The sequence below is a fragment of the Ornithodoros turicata genome, chromosome 3 (genome assembly GCF_037126465.1).
Source record: "Ornithodoros turicata isolate Travis chromosome 3, ASM3712646v1, whole genome shotgun sequence".
Classification (NCBI taxonomy): domain Eukaryota; kingdom Metazoa; phylum Arthropoda; class Arachnida; order Ixodida; family Argasidae; genus Ornithodoros; species Ornithodoros turicata.
In genome coordinates, this window is record NC_088203.1 from 30,717,610 (window position 1) to 30,737,072 (window position 19,463).

Consider the following 19,463-nt stretch of genomic DNA (forward strand, 5'->3'; position numbering starts at 1 on the left):
AGGGATGGTGCCAGGGTGAAAATGTAGGAAAGTAAAGATGAAATTATTTTACCTGAAGATGGGACTCCAGGGGCGCCAGGTCCTCTTGGTCCGGCTGGTCCTGCAGGACCTCGTGGTCCGCTTGGTGCTCCGAAGGGACTTGGTGCTGCAGGGGCGCCAGGTCCTCCAGGTCCGGCCGGTCCCGCAGGACCTCGTGGTCCGCTACGTGCTCCGAAAGGACTTGGTGCAGGAGCGCCAGGTCCTGCAGGGCCTCGTGGTCCGGTAGGTGCTCCAAAAGGACTTGGAGCTGGTCCGAAAGGTCCCGCGGGACCTCTTGGGCCGCTTGGTGCTCCGAAAGGACTTGGTGCTGCAGGGGCGCCAGGTCCTCTCGGTCCGGCTGGTCCCGCAGGGCCTCGTGGTCCGCTAGGTGCTCCGAAAGAAGTTGGTGCTGCAGGAGCGCCAGGTCCTGCAGGGCCTCGTGGTCCGGTAGGTGCTCCAAAAGGACTTGGAGCTGGTCCGAAAGGTCCCGCGGGACCTCTTGGGCCGCTTGGTGCTCCGAAAGGACTTCGGGCAGGGGCACCAGGTCCTGAAGGACCTTGTGGTCCGCTAGGTGCTCCGAAGGGACTTGGTGCTGCAGGGGTGCCAGGTGCTCTCGGTCCGGCTGGTCCCGCAGGGCCTCGTGGTCCGCTAGGTGCTCCGAAAGAAGTTGGTGCTGCAGGGGCGCCAGGTCCTCTCGGTCCGGCTGGTCCCGAAGGACCTCCTGGTCCGCTAGGTGCTCCGAAAGGACTTGGTGCTCCAGGGGCGCCGGGTCCTCTTGGTCTGGCTGGTCCCGAAGGACCTCGTGGTCCGCTTGGTGCTCCGAAAGGACTTGGTGCAGGAGCGCCAGGTCCCGTTGGACCTCGTGGTCCGCTAGGTGCTCCGAAAGGACTTGGTGCTCCAGGAGCGCCGGGTCCCGCAGGGCCTAGTGGTCTGCTAGGTGCTCCGAAAGGACTTGGTGATCCAGGGGCGCCGGGTCCTCTTGGTCCGGCTGGTCCCGAAGGACCTCCTGGTCCGCCAGGTGCTCCGAAAGGACTTGGTGCTCCAGGGACGCCGGGTCCTCTTGGTCCGGCTGGTCCCGAAGGACCTCGTGGTCCGCTTGGTGCTCCGAAAGGACTTGGTGCAGGAGCGCCAGGTCCCGCAGGACCTCGTGGTCCGCTAGGTGCTCCGAAAGGACTTGGTGCTCCAGGGGCGCCGGGTCCTCTTGGTCCGGCTGGTCCCGAAGGACCTCCTGGTCCGCTAGGTGCTCCGAAAGGACTTGGCGCTCCAGGGGCGCCGGGTCCTCTTGGTCCGGCTGGTCCCGAAGGACCTCGTGGTCCGCTTGGTGCTCCGAAAGGACCTCCTGGTCCGCTTGGTGCTCCGAAAGGACTTGGTGCAGGAGCGCCAGGTCCCGCAGGACCTCGTGGTCCGCTAGGTGCTCCGAAAGGACTTGGTGCTCCAGGGGCGCCGGGTCCTCTTGGTCCGGCTGGTCCCGAAGGACCTCCTGGTCCGCTAGGTGCTCCGAAAGGACTTGGTGCTCCAGGGGCGCCGGGTCCTCTTGGTCCGGCTGGTCCCGAAGGACCTCGTGGTCCGCTTGGTGCTCCGAAAGGACTTGGTGCAGGAGCGCCAGGTCCCGCAGGACCTCGTGGTCCGCTAGGTGCTCCGAAAGGACTTGGTGCTCCAGGGGCGCCGGGTCCTCTTGGTCCGGCTGGTCCCGAAGGACCTCCTGGTCCGCTAGGTGCTCCGAAAGGACTTTGTGCTCCAGGGGCGCCGGGTCCTCTTGGTCCGGCTGGCCCCGAAGGACCTCCTGGTCCGCTTGGTGCTCCGAAAGGACCTCCTGGTCCGCTTGGTGCTCCGAAAGGACTTGGTGCAGGAGCGCCAGGTCCCGCAGGACCTCGTGGTCCGCTAGGTGCTCCGAAAGGACTTGGTGCTCCAGGGGCGCCGGGTCCTCTTGGTCCGGCTGGTCCTGAAGGACCTCGTGGTCCGCTTGGTGCTCCGAAAGGACTTGGTGCAGGAGCGCCCGGTCCCGCAGGACCTCGTGGTCCGCTAGGTGCTCCGAAAGGACTTGGTGCTCCAGGGGCGCCGGGTCCTCTTGGTCCGGCTGGTCCCGAAGGACCTCCTGGTCCGCTAGGTGCTCCGAAAGGACTTGGTGCTCCAGGGGCGCCGGGTCCTCTTGGTCCGGCTGGTCCCGAAGGACCTCGTGGTCCGCTTGGTGCTCCGAAAGGACTTGGTGCAGGAGCGCCAGGTCCCGCAGGACCTCGTGGTCCGCTAGGTGCTCCGAAAGGACTTGGTGCTCCAGGGGCGCCGGGTCCTCTTGGTCCGGCTGGTCCCGAAGGACCTCCTGGTCCGCTAGGTGCTCCGAAAGGACTTGGTGCTCCAGGGGCGCCGGGTCCTCTTGGTCCGGCTGGTCCCGAAGGACCTCCTGGTCCGCTAGGTGCTCCGAAAGGACTTGGTGCTCCAGGGGCGCCGGGTCCTCTTGGTCCGGCTGGTCCCGAAGGACCTCCTGGTCTGCTTGGTGCTCCGAAAGGACTTGGTGCAGGAGCGCCAGGTCCCGCAGGACCTCGTGGTCCGCTAGGTGCTCCGAAAGGACTTGGTGCTCCAGGGGCGCCAGGTCCTCTTGGTCCGGCTGGTCCCGAAGGACCTCCTGGTCCGCTTGGTGCTCCGAAAGGACTTGGTGCTCCAGGGGCGCCGGGTCCTCTTGGTCCGGCTGGTCCCGAAGGACCTCCTGGTCCGCTAGGTGCTCCGAAAGGACTTGGTGCTCCAGGGGCACCGGGTCCTCTTGGTCTGCCTGGTCCCGAAGGACCTCCTGGTCCGCTTGGTGCTCCGAAAGGACTTGGTGCAGGAGCGCCAGGTCCCGCAGGACCTCGTGGTCCGCTAGGTGCTCCGAAAGGACTTGGTGCTCCAGGGGCGCCGGGTCCTCTTGGTCCGGAAGGTCCCGCAGGACCTCTTGGGCCGCTTGGTGCTCCGAAAGGACTTGGTGCAGGAGCGCCAGGTCCTCTTTGTCCGTCAGGTCCCGCGGGACCTCTGGGGCCGCTAGGTGCTCTGAATGGACCTTGTGGTGCAGGGCCGCCAGGTCCTCTTGGCCCCGCAGGACCTCGTTGTCCGATGCGTGCTCCAAAGGGAACTGGGGCTGCAGGACTTCTTGGTGCGTCGGGTCTCCCTGGCACACCTGGTGTTCCGAAAAGGGTTGGTGCTGCAGGCCCCGCAGGCCTTACCGGTGTGCCGTAGGATGACGGACGCCTTGGTTTTACCGGAGTGGCAGGTACACTGGGCGCTCCGAAAGGACTAAGCTGTCCTGTAGGCACGAGCAGGCCTGTGGTATAGGGCGGTCCCTGAGCATCTACTTTTTCTTCAACGACACAGCCGCAATCTTCGGCTACACCCTTTGGAAGAATGACTCTGTTGATCTGGTGGATCGCACCATTTGCTGCGGTTTCGTCGGTCTTCTCCAGCGGAGCACCATTTACGTAGACCTTTCCTGTGTGATTTAAACAGATACATCATACAAACATGCTACAATCAAAACATGGAAAGGAAACAGAAAGAGAAGTTTGAGAAGTTCAGACGTATGTCGGCACAGTTCCCTTAGAAGTCGGCCCAGGACGCGCATTCTCCAGGGCGTCAGTCGTGACGTTGTCCACATACGTGAGGCCGACAACGGCAAGCCCTTTCACCATCATCACCACCGCCATCTGCGTGCCTTGTTGTGCTGCGTCTCCGCACGCCATGCCAAACTGTACGAGCGTCACCATGATCGTTGGCATGTAAACATGGCGTGTTATGAATATGCCTTAACAAGTGTTTGTGTGTGTTTTTTTGGAGAGGGTGCATCCCATATTGTGTTCTTCAACTTGAGCAGGCTATACTATTCTAAACAAATCATATCCTGCTATAGCCTAAAGAAATGCCAGCTCAGTCCACGTGGTGTTACTTCATCATTTCGCCGCCATCAGCGGCGCGTGCATGAAAATGGTTCGTTCTTTTTAACAGCTGTCAAATGGGAGACGAGATTCCCAAATATTGAACACGATCCATAGCACTATGGATTCACGTGAGTTCTTCGCGGGCATCCGCACGGTCATCTTTACTCATGCGCCCAAATGCGCGAATCCAAAGCTCCCGCTTCTTTCGGTGATGCTGTTCCTGTGCGAAGCGGAAGAATCACACACCGACATTTATACCTCGAATGTTTCGGCAGTCGACGACGCAACACATTACAGGCTTTGCGAGAAAACGCTTCGCCAAGTCGCATCACAGCTTACACGTACACAAGCGCATAGAGCCATGATGTTTTCATGTCAATAAACATGGCGGCCGCCGCCAGAAGCGGCTGGGCATGAGCATACGTGTACCCAGAAATGGTCCATTGAGCGTGAAAGCAGCTGGCGAGGTGAAATGGGTGCAACGCGGTCAATCATGCGTATTCGGTTCCCACAGGCTTCCATAAAGCATAGCGCGTCGAACTGCGTGCGCACTTGTATAAAGTCCGGGAATCTCGTAATGGGTTCGAGCACGCAGCGCGTTGAGGGTGCATGGCTCCACTGCTGTAACCGAGCAAGATGCCTCCATTTTCTCTTTGTTGTTCTAGTTGAGCACCGCCCGCTCGTGGTATGTTTTCAACAAGTGAGTTCGCAAGAGGGTCCTGGAGGAGAGGCGGATACGCGCCGTGTGGTCCCCGTAAAAATGGTCCAATCGCTTCTTTATAGAGCACCTGTGCTTTGGTTGTCTAAGAAACCACACACAAGAAACAATCACATTCCTACCTCTCTGCGTCGAGATAAGCAGGAGTTCCTCGCCCAGTGATTGTAGTTGTGCACCGTCCTTGAAGGCGCCACTGAAATGGACACCTGGGATGATGTGCTGGGACAGGACGCCTAAATTTCAAGAAATAGCACGATAAGAAATATAGAACACTAAGGAACGTTATCGTTCATTTCGCAATGTCTGCATTTTCAGAGTTACGCAGGGGAGTAGTATAACCAATGAAGAATAGTAGTCGGAATGTGGAATGTGCATCATTGCGATCATGTTGTGTCCGGCAAAAGAAAAGACAACAAAAGATGGTGATTACCATTGTCCTCGTAGATTGAAAATGTTCGTCATTTATAGTCACGCCTTGGAAAGGCTGTTTTGACAAAACGAAAAAGGAAAGCCGGGTCGGTCGAGACTCGGTAAACACCCTAAGACGAATTCGTTTGCATGCACTGCTCTGCGTTGTCCTTATTATTCTTTACTTTATTTTGTTCTTGTGGAAGCAATCTGATGCCACCGTGTATATTTATCGCTTGCGTGCGCAAGAATTAACAACTCACGGAAGTCTGCTACCATAGGCTTTCCCGTAACATTCGCGCGAGGTGCTTGTAACGGTTGTAAAATAGTTAATAAAACCAATCAGTAATAATATAACAAATAAATATAATAATTATATATTAAATTTTATTATATAATTATATATATTGCAGTTTATAGGGTAAGGTGGGGTGGGGCATGATGAGACAGAAATTTGCACTTGAATATGGAATTTTTATTTTTCGTGTTTAAAAAAAAACTCTCCATAGACACGTTCTCTGAGGCCTAGGGCTTCTGATCGGTAAATCAGAATGGACGTAGCCGGTTCTAAAATAAACACAGAAGAAGAAATTCAAAAATGCAGATTGTGTCATCTTGCCCCAACCCTCGGGGCAAGACGAGACACGCCGTGGTAATGAACTATACAAATTAGTTTTTGCAATTTAAGTACCTACACAGCCCCCTTGAGCACGCCGCCTACATGGTGTGCGATAAAAGCACACACAACCCGGTGCTATATCCGTCCACCGTCCTTTGCAAACAAGGCACCGCCAGTCTGACGTGTCGCTGGTCGCTCGCTTTTGAGTGTGCTACTTCTTTGCGGAAAATATTCTAGGACACAGGAAAATTTCCTGGAAAATCCTAGGCAATATGCAAAACAGGAATATCTGAGGAACAAGCATAAGGCCACCTAATAGTTGAGTGATCAGTTTCTAAATTACATTAAATTTAAATGGCATTTAAATTACATGAAGTTGTCGCGTCTTGCCCTGTGGATACCATCGGATGCATTATTTTTTTCAGTTAAACACCGGATGACTAAGAGTGCCCATATTTTGCATATATCTAGATAAATGAATAAAGAAATAGGATGTGGACTTACATTGGCAGAATAAACCTGCGACATACTGCTGCCGATCTGACAAGAAAAAGGACTACAGAAAATCGTGCCTTTTTCGCGGGTCTTTACATTCCAGGCAGAAGCAACCGATTTTTTTTTCTCTTCAACGCAAATACCAATCCGGACAAATCTCACGTGCAATAAAGCGGACATGCAGAGTCACCTATGAGTAAAGTTTCAAGCGCATGAGGCAACGCGTCTCTGAGGCAGGCGGCGTCGAGCAAAAAATGTATCATCTTTCCCCGTGTCTCATCTTGCCCCACCTTACCCTATAATACATATAATAAAATAATAATAATGAAATCAATAAAAAGGTAACAGAACTTCTCATTGCGTAAATTTATTCGTTGTATGCATGAAGTAATAAACTCTGTTTACAAATGTAAGCTCAGTGTAAGCCGAAACAATTGTTTTGTATGAGTTCTTTGTCGCTGCTGACAGCTGAACACACTGCACGTGATTGTATTTGCTACTGTTTCCTTGGGCACGATAGCATGCAGACTGCTTGCTCGTGTGATCCCTTGTGCATGTAAAATGAAACGCAAACTCAGCAACGTCTTTGTTTAAGAATCTTTCTCTAGTCAACACACAGCGTAGATTCTCGGAATCATGGACTCTCAACGATAAGCGTTTCCAATTGCTCAGACATTTTCCCTTCGTTGAAGGTAGTCTTGAAAACGTTTAATCTTATAAGAGAGCCATTCACAATATTCGTGCATTCAGCCGAACTAAAGACTTCGAGTACTGTCATCACACATCACCTCTGTGATAGCGAGAAACATTAGCTGAGCATTCATTTCCAGGTATTGTCCTTTGCCTCAGCATTAGCTACACGTTACATACTACACATTATCAGCATGCTACCCATTATCCCCGTGCGAATATATCTTTTTCCGGCTGACTCACGTTGCAATAGCGTGGGGTCGTTGAAGATCGTCTTGGTCTCCTTTGGCAAGTTGTTGATGGCCTCCTGAGTCGGGACCAACACCGTGTACAGATCACCTTAAGGAACAACAACAACAATTATATTTTGGCGATGAAGTGGCGAGGTTTTCCACTCTTGGAGTGGAACGCGGTCCCATAGCTGGGGGGTCTAATATGAGTGATGACGATGATGAGAGATCACGGTGATGATCGGAGCGGCGATGGCGATCCTGATCGTGATGGTGGGAATTGTCAGAGGGTATTATATCTACCCTGCGTAGCTTTCGCACAGCCTTTGCATAGGAGTACTCCCAAACACATTGTCGTATACACTGCAGAAGTAATTGGAAATACTAAAGCGTTTCGGCTCTGCGGTAGTCACGTAGCATGACAAATGTGATGAAAAGCATCGCGCGACCCGTTCAAAGCTACATTGATGTACAATATGCTTCTAGTTACTTCCAGCAACCTCCAGCCACCATGTACGTTTCTAATGACTGTCATGATAAGAGAACACTTAAAATTACGAAGGCTTTCCCTTGTCTGTCCGGGTCTTCTTGTCGGTTCTGTCATCATGATACTCAACCAACACACTCTCATTATCTTTTCAAGTGGCTGCGTTCAGGACAGGGTAAGGACATCGCATCTTGATAAGAAGTCAGAGCCAAGAAAGGATGGGGATGATAACGTGCATTGTCCTGCGAGTTCCTCAAGATGTAAACTAATTCAAGCTTTGAGTACTGTACTTCTCTTTTTTTTGTCCTTTCCTCGTGCCACATAATAATAAAAAAATGCCTTCGCCCTTCTGTATGCAAGGCGCAAGCAGACTGTACCTGACGCACGAGATGGGACCGATCCCTTGGCTGCTAGGTAGTGAATAGGTCATTAACAATAAACTCACGCCCAAGAATCTTCGCCAGACCAGCATTCTGCAGCAGCCTGTAGAAATAACCGTACTTGGTCTGGAGGGTGTTGGACAGAGGCTGATCAGCAAGTGGGAAGATTACACGGTCAACGATGTGGACGACGGCGTTTTCAAAGCCCTTGTCGGCCTGGAGCAGGTTGGCGCCGGACACGGAGACCGTCTGCACCAGAAAGAAAGACACCCTAAGGTATATCCATACACCATTCAGCTCACAAAATAAATGATTTTTTCTTGGGAAACTGTCGGGTTCTGCCCAGTTTCCTTACGAAAGGAGCAATAAGGGGAGGCCGCTCTATAGTTTTTTTTTCCGTTTTTGTCTGTTGTAGGTTGTATACGACAAACACCATGCGTTCTTGGACAAGAACACTGGTCATACGCCGTGTTCAACATAAGAATGGCACGAAATGTAGTCAGCCAGTCCTAAGAGAGTTACTCCGCCAAAGAAATTATACTGCAGCGCAATACACTGTAGTCCTGTAGCAGTTTCGGTATTGGTGCACTATAGCTTACAAGTACTCACTCGGCCGTTATCGTAGATCTTGATCCTGAGCCGAGCTCCTTGCAAAGTGTCGATTTCTCCATCGTTGGTCAACGACCTGGAGGGCAGAGCCTCAGCAACCACGTGGTACAGGACGAAGCTCCTCAGGAGTTGGGAGTTGGTCTCCAACTGCTTCAAGACACTCGGTGGCACCGCCGCGAACGCCTTGTCGTTCGGAGCGAAGAATGTCAGAGACGCTGCAATGAAAGGAAGGTCCGTAAAGCTCTGTCGGGGGAATAAATGCACATATAGTGTTCCTCTCTGATTCCGGCCGAGGAGAGGACGGTAGCAATGGGGGGGGGGGGGATGTAAACATTGCCTCCAGCACCCTGTGTGGGAGATTTCCGGCGCACGTCAATAAGGACCCCAGGTGGTCCGCCGCAATCCTATACCCTGCGGCACGTGCAGCATGTCGCCACACACACAGGCGGACTCCCCTTTACGTGTAAATCTACAGCACTGTGCACACTTAACAGTAACACGACCTCCGTACAATCGGTGGCCCCAGTAGAAAGTGCGCAAGGGTTCGTCACAATGCGAGTAGTAAACATGTAAGTCGAAACCTGACCCTCATGTTTGCAACTCGCATTGTCGGGAACCCTTGCGCACTTTCTACTGGGGCCACCGATTGTACGGAGGTCGTGTTACTGTTAAGTGTGCACAGTGCTGTACTATTGTTACCCGCTTCCGTTTGACGTATCGGCGAATATAATGTACACCAATTTGATGCCAATCTGTTCTGTGATGAGTCGAGAACTGCCAGTCAATGCGGCAATTAAAAGGAAGAGAACTAATAAGATCGACACAGTGAAATGAGAAAAAGAGGCTTACCCTCGTCGGATCTCAACGGAAGATTGGTATTGTGAAAAATCTGAATATGCAATGAACAACTATATACTTACGAGCCGAGAGCAGATAGTCCTCGACATTGGCCTTTCGTAGATACTTGCAGAACTCGTCGAGGCCTTGTTGATAGAGGAAAGCGTAGAGTCCGGCCAAGGGACTCGCGTCGCGGGGTTCACGGATAAGTTCGTCGGCATCTGCATCTGGAACACACAAGGACGCGCTGTTAGTCGAATAAACTCGCAGTTTCAACGTTAACATACTAACGATAATTGAATGTACTGAACACAAGCGCGTTGAGTTGCTTACAAAACAGCTGTCGCCAATGGGCCATTTGACGCGTACTGTTCAAACAAAACTTAACTTGAACACATAATACGCTGAGGGCCAACCATTCGATGCAGTTATTTCTCCTGATATGTGGAGAGACAGTCTTGGGAAGTAACTTAGTTACAAATAATTACGGTTGATTTCTGAGAAATTAACCAGTACCTGTAATTAATAACTGTTTTTCAGGGGACAACTTTCATGTTGAATACCAGTCGGCGACAAAGTAGTCAACAAAGATACGACTAATTTTTGAAATTAGACAGAAAAACAGGAAATTCTAAAGTAACTGTAGCTATAGACAGCAACTATAGTTACAATTGAATTTCGCGTCTGTCCTCTAATTTCTGAAACTTGTCGCATCTTTGTTCACTACTTGCCGACAACTGGAATTCAAGAGTTGTTAATTATAGTTATTGGTTGATTGCTCAGTAAGTGACGAAGTTACTACCCAAGACTGAGGAAACAGCGGGTCGTATGCTGTTCTGTGACAATTTAAATATACGCAAAGTGCCACAAGAATTAGTATTAGTAGTATTAGTACACTTGTATTAGTAGTATAGTCTATATTAGCAGTAGTAGCATACAATATCAGTAGTAGTATTAGTAGAAAAGTATATACACAGTATACCAGTCGTACACCCTAGCCACAATTGAGCCTCTGTATGCAATAAGGGGATAAGTCGACTTATCCCCTTTTTACTATTTTTGCTTCAATGACATCTACATACCAGTATGTACCTGCCAAAGAAAATTTAGGACCGTATTGCAATTTATTGGCCCGCTACAGGAGAGTAAGAAACGGGAAATGCATGTGTGTCAATGGGAAGGACAAACAGATCAAGCCCCTTTTCTCGGTTTGAGATTTTTCGACTTATCCCCTTATTGCATACAGAGGTTCAATTATGCGGCAATTTGAAACAGGCAGTGCCCAACCTTTCGTCGAAATTATCCGCTGTTCTACCCTGCGGCATGTGTACGTCTACCTGTAAGTCTACTCCTGTTACCTTGCCATTCGGATTAAGAAACATCCAACTTTCACTTTTTCATTTTCTTTGCTGTCCCTTCTTCACTAGCCCCACTATGCTTCTGGCTACGCTACTGTTCCGTACCATTCCGTTACTTTGAATCGAAAGAGCACGATTGACGGAGAATTACCTGACGCTCGGATAATTGATAATTCGGGGCTATCAGTTATCAATTATCTGAGAGAAGTATTTAAAAGTCTCGTCGAAAGTTTCTGGTTGCCTTTACCAAGAGATAACGAATATTACTTGAAAGACAAAGGTAGTTGCTTTTGATATGAATACAAGCCATGGGAAAAGAAAAAGGATCTTCACACACGGTCCTTGTCCGTCGTGGCTCAAAGCCCTTCTGACGTTTCTGGACACCATCGGACTTCGATCGTTATTGTGAAGGGGCTCGTTATTTTATTCCCCCCATTCCATCCAGCAATGGGGTAGAGTATCGCCTGTGGCGATGAAACTCCCCACTCTCCAAGGTCGCAAATAAAGTTGTTGTTGTTTTGTCCGTCGTGCAAAGAACATCAACAAATCAATCAAGTGAAGATGAATGTAGAAATTTGCCACGCAATTTCTGAGGACTCGCTGGTCCGTAATTGACATGAAATGATCTTGCGATGGGTGAATAATGCAATGATAAACAATTTTCACGTTGCAACTACGAGAACCACATTTTACTTGCAATATTGGTCGCACCAACCATTGTTCGTTTGGGGTATACTGCCACGTGAAGAGCGCATAATTTCAAGGTCACTCAGTTGAGGATAGCGCACTAGCTGACTGCCTTAATCAGTAATCAACAAATAATGTTCATTAATAGTCATAATAATCAATGAATAACAATTATTTTTTTTGTCACATATTTTTTGTACAGACATTTCAAACACTGAGCACAAAGGAACTGCGATTAGTTTCAGAATCGGAAATACATAACCCATGGAGTTTGACGAAATTACAGTGTGTTCTCCCTTACTATGGAAATTATAAGCAATTGCAGAAATTTGCAGGTATCATTTAACTGAAAAAAATACGCTAATGGATTAACATTTCAATTGTACATGGTCATTTACTTGGATTACATATAATTTCAGTAAGGTTATTATTTGTAACTACGCTTTCTCATCTTCCTGGATGCTAACTGATCGTACCAGACCAGACTAGACTAGATTAGATTAAAGGAGAGAAGAAAAATGTGGGGTTGTTAGTCCATAGGGGTCAGAGCTGGTGACCACGGTACTTGCAGTCTGAGAAAATATCAGGCGACCAAAAATAAATAAATAAACCTGGAACAGCAATCCTTGTCGTATCCAAGGCACTATCAATTAAATTAAAGGTTAACCCCTCTGCACAATTGCAGTAAACGAGATATAAGATGAAGTGACATTGATTTTAAAATATTCTAACGATCGCAGAGAAACCCGTTTCTAAAACGGGAACGTGTCTCTGGGTCACGACAGCGCAAAGACTCTCACGCTGCGCGACACTTTGATCCTACAGAATTTTTGCCGTTCACCGGACACTCAATCATTAAGATCGAGGTCAAGATAACAGATCTTATATTTCCCCCTGGCTCATCCATGCTTCCAGGTAGCCTGGACATTAATATCGTGCGAAAAGATAATAAAGATTTTCTGTTCATGCAAATAGTCATGTTGACCAGCCACGTACAGTATGAAGCAATGGCAGAAATAAAACCGTTGTTTCCCCGTTTTTGTAGCTAATTCCCAAAACACACAAATAAAAATACAAGATTATGTTGGCGCAATATAGGCCACAGATCGGCAGCATGTCGAAATGACATCTGGCCGATATCCTGACGCGACATCGGCCTAACTCTGGGCGATGTTGCAAAGTGTATGTTGGGCCGATGTCTGGGGTGTCGGCAGGAGCACATCGGGCCAATGTCGGCCCGACATCGGGGTGCTGCCTGGGACGATGTGCTTTATTTTTGTCCGGGCTACCAGGAGCCAGCATTATAAGATACCGAGGCAGTATCGAAAGCGTAATGCGATAGATAGATGCGAACCTGAAAGATATGGCGGTACATTACGGAGCTTTAGGAAACCGTGGGCTCCCTTCAATTCCTTTTCTGTATCGCTATCTGCCAATCAGCTATCAAGGTAGCAATAGCCAATTGGTTGATAGCGATACGGAAAAGAAGTCGGAGGGTGCTTACGGTCTCCTAAAACTCCCTATATTGTCGGTGCATCATGCGATAGCATTATTGGACTACTCCCTCGGAAATTCCTGTGGTCTGCGCCGAAAACTCGGCTCGGACGATAGATGGCGCCACGAGAACCAAGAGGTCTCAGCATTAGTGTCGTGTCGTTTTTTCTGTTGTGCAAATAGCTCCGGCTTTCGTAGTACGGTAGTTATCACGAGACATTATGGGTAATACTACCTAACTGACAATTAAAAAGCGTGGACACCCCGAACACGGACATGTGGACATACTCGTGCAAGGCAAAAAGAAAAAGCTTAAGTTTGCTCACGTGGCCTTGTCAGGTTTCCATTTTTTTTTCTCGCTCATATCAAACTCCTGCAGACGAAGGAGCGCAAGATGATTATCATGGTAATAAAGAAAGAAACAAACATAAAGATAACCAAGGAACGTCAAAAAAAGAAAAGAAAAAGAACTCAGGACCATTAGCGAGATAACAGCTACAGTCGAGAACGAACTAATCGCCCCTTCTTACACTCACGTGGAAAGGAAGAAAACAACACTGCACTAAAACCAGACTTTATTCCGGAAACCCGTACTTCACGCTTTACTCCGGAGAAAACCAGGTTCCCCAACGCGACCCGCGAAAGCATGTCGAAAGCCAGTAACCTCCCTCCGACACTCTTAAACTGACAAACAACCTGTGGTCCACTAACCCTTGACACTGTGGGAAGACATTTTGATCATTCATGTTGGCTTTCGTAACTGCTTCCAATATTTAAATCGCGCTTTGCCTCTTTCCCTTGTCGCTATACATCATCCTAGAGGAACTTGCACGTTCCATCCCCGTCCCTTTCAACTACTCGCACTCTCTACCGCCCACCAAGGTCGACTGGGTGCTTTATTATCCACAAGTCTAAAATCTCAGTCGTGGAATCCTACACACGTTCACTTCAGGAAATACCTCAACGCTTGCACACATAGCAAACTGGAGCGCCGGCGGGCAAACCAGTTTAAAAAAAAAATCGTGGGATAAAAAATAATATATATATAAATAAGTATAAACTGGGAGTGAATAACATTCGCTGGCAGGACGACGATGCAAGCACATCAAGCAAGTTTTTCCCGTTATCTGCTGCCGGTCTTTTTTTCTTCTTTTTCTAGGCCAAGAAAGTGAAAGAGAACCGTTATAGGGTCGTATGACCAGCTGGCCTTTCTGTTTTTCTACCTTGCTTCTAGGTTTTAAATCAGACTTCAAGGACTCTGCAGCGACATTGAAGTTTATTTAACGGAGCGCATCACTGGCGACGCTCCAACCGATAGAGGTAAATCCTAGATTAACGGTTTCAAAAGTATTTGGAAGGCACGATGTTGTTGAAATGAGTTGTGTATTTTGTTCAAGGCTCGAATGTGTCTAATATATGTAATATTGATAGCGCTGCATAGGTTTATGTCAGTGGCGTCGTGAGAAGGAGGTACGAAGGGTACGTGTGTGTACCTCTCGTTCCCGTACTTTAAATTAACCTAAAACGCTTTTGGTGAGTCTAGCAGAGGTGCCCGAAGTCCATCACTGGTTCGCTGCACAGGAGCGAGCTGAAGAGCTGCAATGACTTGTACACGAATACCTTTCTGTGTACCGAAAGATGGCGTAATGGAAAAACGTGTGCTACATCATACATGCCATGATTTTGTAGTTTTTCCTTCTTCTTCATTTCCTTCCTTCATGTCTTTTTTTTTTAATAGCAAGCCGACCTCTGTCTGGCTGACCTTTCCTTTTTTCTTTAATAAATGTTCATATCCCTCCATGAAGAATGACTGCAAATATGTTTCCACTTGTGTCGTTCGGTTAATTAGAAAACGGTTAGTATTTGTCCATGTGAATAATATATATAGAGGTGTGCGGTTATATGCGCGGATCCGCGCGGATATTGGCGCCACCCCCTACTGCGGGTAGAAATACAATGTTCCGAAAATCTAGCGGATAAAATGCGGCGAGACCGCGCGTATTCGAATATCCGTATCCGAAGTGTTCGTATTGCTTTGCCTTTAACTGTGGATGATATAACTTTCCTAAGGAAATGTGTTTGCTGAAAAGTAAAAAAAAAAAAAAAAGAAACCTTTGCAGCATGACATTTTCATCATGCAGATTTTTCTCTACAAAATTCCATTATCGCGGATGTAAGTATGCACTCAATATCCGCGCGGATGCGTCTATTGCAACCAGAGCGGTTGCGGCGCTGATCTGACGTATGCGGAGGCTGTCAATCTTCTCCGCGCTCATCCCTTGATATAGAAACGTGCTTTGATCGGGAGGACGGCAACTTAACCCCCACCTTGCAACGCCCCTGAAGCATCAAGGTTACTCGGTATGGCACACGATAAACGACGCCATTCACCGCGATATCAGATCAGATATAAGCACGATGCCATCCAGTGCTGTATCTGTTTAGCGTGTATGTATAGGACGCGTTAGGATGTTTGGGTCATCGTTGTCCCACATGTATTAAACTAAAAAAGGGAAAAGCTTGGGAGGATAGTTAGTAGCATGTCCGCTTTACGATCCCAAGACCAATTCGTGGGACGATTCCTGGATTCGCGCAGGACGTTAAATGGATCTTGTTTACCAGCTTGCCTGCGTGTATGCTATTTTATGTGTGAAGTTAAATTTGGCATGCGCGTCGTGGACCGAGATTTGAATGCCGAGACCTTTTTATGACCAATCTCTCTGCACAACTTTTCTTTTCTTTTCTTTTTTGTTACATATTACATCCCCCTCCTTTTATTAATGAAGGGTGCCGCTACCTGGACACTAACACAAAAGGAATGTCATTCGTCCGGTACGTCGTTCGTAGTTGATGATCGATAGAAAAAACGCAAGTTACGCCTTCCTTCTTTCCCTCCTTCTCAAGAAGACCGGCAATGCGGCGCTCTCTTTCATTGGTCTTCGCAAACCATTTGTCCAATCGTCGTGAGAGATCGTTTGAGGAGACCATAAAGGGGCCTCTCCGCATTATCGGCGTTCTTGAGAAGGAGAGGGAAAGCGTCAATTGCGTTTCTTTCTTTTTTTTTTCTATCGGTCATAAATCACCAATGACGCAACGGACGAATCCTGTTCCGTTTGTGTTAGTGTCCAAGTAACGGCGTATTTCATTCCTCGGAGGAGAAGGTTTTGCACTTCACTGCCCCTTTAAACACGGACATCATTGGGCGCGCCCTTTCAAGAGTAACCTTGCCTGTTGAACGCCGTCACATCCTCTTTAATTCTACGCCCACTGTGCGATCGAACTGAATGAATACGAGGCAGATAGAAGGAGAGATCACTCCGGAGATTACCCTACACGCCGCGTTCCTCGCGGCCTCAGCTGCAAAGCTCGCTGAGCCGATAACAATCGACACTTTCACTACTTTCGCCGGAGTTCTTTGAACTTTCGCTCACAGCCTTTTCCTACTGAAGAGAATAATAGGGACCTACGAGTTAACGCGCAAGTTGAACTTTGTCCGACGTATGCAAAACCAAAGAATGGATCCATAATTTTCGGTTCATGATAAATGACTTGCAGGATACTACTCCCCAATGGGCATAATCAAATAAAGTTGCTGTTGCACGATACTATGGCGGTTGCGGTTGAATGGTATGGAGTGGGCGTTCAAGAAAGAGAACGAAATAAACGGTTTTAATTTTCAATGCTCACGTTATCAATGTGTTTGAATAGGTCGGAAGGCGTTCACGATAGCATGATAAATCGCTGTTTCTTTCAACCAAAGGAGGTCCCATTGGTGATCTTTGATTTGATATCTTCCTTTGTGGTACCGGTAGGTTTCGTAGAATACTTCCGATCTGGTAAAACTTCTTGCTATAGAAAGCCGAACTCAAGAGAGCATTAAAGTGCAACAAGTTCCGAAATGATCATACCGTTAATTACCTTGAGACTAACACAAAATGAACGGGAGTTTATTCAGTCAAACACATTCGAGCGCACGAAGAACCTGACTATAGGTATGAGCTTTCGTTTGTACCTCAATAACGGTCCTTAGACTGCTTTTGCAGTGGCAACGCGGAGTCATTGTTCCCTTCAAGGAATCTCCCGCGATGATTGGGAAAATCATTTGAGGAAACCAATGACAGGCCGCTCGGTTTCGTTCGTGCATAAATCACGGGCGACGCAACGCGTGAGTCCCGTTCTTTTTTGTGCCAAGGATACGGGACTGCTTTCATTCCTAAAGGATAAATTTTTGCACTTTACTGTGCCTTTAACAACGAACTAGTAGCAGTACACGAACAACACGAACAACGAGCAGTAAAATATAAGGTTTCCATTCTTGCACGCGGACTCGTAAAGTAGTCTACAGAAGAAGTGACGTAAAGCACAAAAGGTGCCAATATTCGGCACCTTTACGGCAATTACGGCAAAATTCAGCCTCGACGAAAGACAGCAACATGACAGATGATGGCCTTACTCCGCTAACACCACTTCCTCTCACGACCGCGAAAGCAGTTTCCGCAGCGCCTCTGAGCGTTAATGTTAGGTAGCGGAGTAACAGTCTTGTTTTTCGTATGAAAAAGGACATTTACAAATGTAGTCTTCGTGAGTTTTTCTACATTTGCAACTCCGCTACTTTCCGGAAGAAGGAAAACGTGGGTCAGGGGCTTAAAAAAAAGAAAAAAGAAACACACACATGATGCCGATAATCTTTTTATGCTCTACTGTCACTCTTCACTGCGCGTTGTGTTAAATACACTACTTCGCTTCGAATGAAGGGTAATAACTCAGTTTGCTGAAAGACAATATTGAGTTTGTCAATATTTCGAAATGCACGTGGTTCGAAATGTCGTGAAGTGCAGTTGTCCTCGTCCTCCATTGTCTTTTTCCTTACCTGAGGGTTACCTGAGGGCGTCAACACTGAGGATCGTATCGATTTACTTTTGTCTTTCTTTATTTGTATGGGGTACTTCTACAGTACCTTAACTAATACATGCAGCTGAGCGACAGGACCATATCACAGAGATCGCCCTCACGGTCCAATTCAATTTTGTAGTTTTCGCCTGACACAAATAAAAGAAATTTCGAATCTTGAGCGCATTTGGCCTTCATGCCTATAGAGCTAAATAGAGCTAAAATATTTCTGAGTAAATTTAGCATAGTAATATACACAGAGATAAGAACTGAGTAACAAGTCACAACTAGTTAGTAAAATTTCTAGAAAATTTGAGCCTCGAAAAACAAGTTTATTTTTCGCGTCTTTTTTTTCTCTCGAAAATTTTGAAAAAAATGAAAACAATGGCGAGATTGTTACTGTATCTTTCGACTTATCTATTCACATATATATACATTGGGCGACACAAAGCTTTTGCATAACTGTAGCGGCAACAAGAACAAAAACACGAGCAATCCTAACGCAACAGCAACACAATGTCATGAAATGGGTGTCGGGGTTCATGCGAGCCCAATCATCAGAAATAAAATGATAACAATATCACCCATAAATCTGGGAGCGGGCCGGGATATGGATACAATCCCCGTCCTCTGGACCGCATTCAGATTTGAATGAACGAACACGAGTTTATGTACGCGTTCCCCCACGGGCTGGTCGTTTTTTTTTTTTTTTTCTGTCTTTACATCTCTAGTAACAACTGAGGAGCTAAGTTACATATACTCCGTTTCACATTTTCATCTTCTTCTGTTTGCTTCTTTACTGCACCTACTCCGCCACAAAGATTATCAGTGATAAGAGTCACCCGAGAAGAACTTACCTGCGCGAAGCAAATGAACACAGAGCAGAGCACACAATAGTCCAGCCCGGAGGGTGAACTGGGCGACGCCCATAGTTGGACCGTCCTGCGGGTGTCGCAGGTGCCCGGCCGAGTTTCAAGACTGGTGCGGTGGAGAGTGGTGACGGTGTAGTCCCGCGATCACGAGCACACCACAGAGTGATGGGCCGCCCCACCGGTGAAGGCCTTTTATAGCTCATACCTCCTGGTCTCCCTCACTGCGCGTCCTTGGCCCAGGAGAAGAAGATGCGCTGCGGACCAAGCCGATTATATCATCACGGAAGGCCGGTGAATCGTATACCTGCTTTACAGCTTTTGAGATACTTTTAATGCAGCTTATTGGGTAGTACTTTGCGTCCATGGTCAGTCGTAGGGGGTCCACGTCCGTCTTCTCCGGTATTGTCGCCAATGGATGTGGTACGGGATATTTCCGTATCGGGCATTTTGCGCTTCTTTTATGTGCTACGGGACGGGATGAATAACATAACTGAGGCGTTGACATCGGTGCAAGGTTCCTGGCCCAATGTCATGCAGCACCGTCACGTACTGCTTTTCTTCGTGGTATATCTACTGGCCTACCTGTACTGGTCCCCCCCTTTTACACCCTTTGGAAGACATGGACTCATCTTGGGACTTTGATGTCTTTGTGACATTATCTGGCCGTGACGGCTTCATGTTATATCAATGGAAAGTATGTAATATAATCTATTCACCTCTCATCCAATTACCTAATCACTTCGTATCTCATTCTGGCCACTGTGTGCTGGGG

The 19,463-nt window shown here is 48.1% G+C and overlaps 1 protein-coding gene across 12 annotated transcripts in view; it reads right to left on the reverse strand.

Moving 5' to 3' along the window:
• LOC135388376 (nascent polypeptide-associated complex subunit alpha, muscle-specific form-like) overlaps nt 1–18,859 on the reverse strand; it is a 33,246-nt gene extending 14,387 nt beyond the window's left edge. For 6 of the 12 annotated variants that reach the window (XM_064617916.1, XM_064617915.1, XM_064617914.1 and 3 more), the window contains exons 1-7: nt 18,677–18,859; nt 9,474–9,617; nt 8,554–8,768; nt 8,010–8,193; nt 7,091–7,186; nt 4,758–4,868; nt 53–3,472 (exon numbers count right to left, since the gene is read on the reverse strand). In XM_064617916.1, coding sequence (XP_064473986.1) covers nt 53–3,472; nt 4,758–4,868; nt 7,091–7,186; nt 8,010–8,193; nt 8,554–8,768; nt 9,474–9,617; nt 18,677–18,749 — 4,243 coding nt within the window. In that variant the 5' untranslated portion in view covers nt 18,750–18,859. The remainder of the gene's footprint in view (nt 1–52; nt 3,473–4,757; nt 4,869–7,090; nt 7,187–8,009; nt 8,194–8,553; nt 8,769–9,473; nt 9,618–18,676) is intronic. The other 6 variants (XM_064617910.1, XM_064617911.1, XM_064617905.1 and 3 more) reach the window with 6 other exon arrangements.
• Between the last annotated feature and the right edge of the window lie 604 nt (nt 18,860–19,463).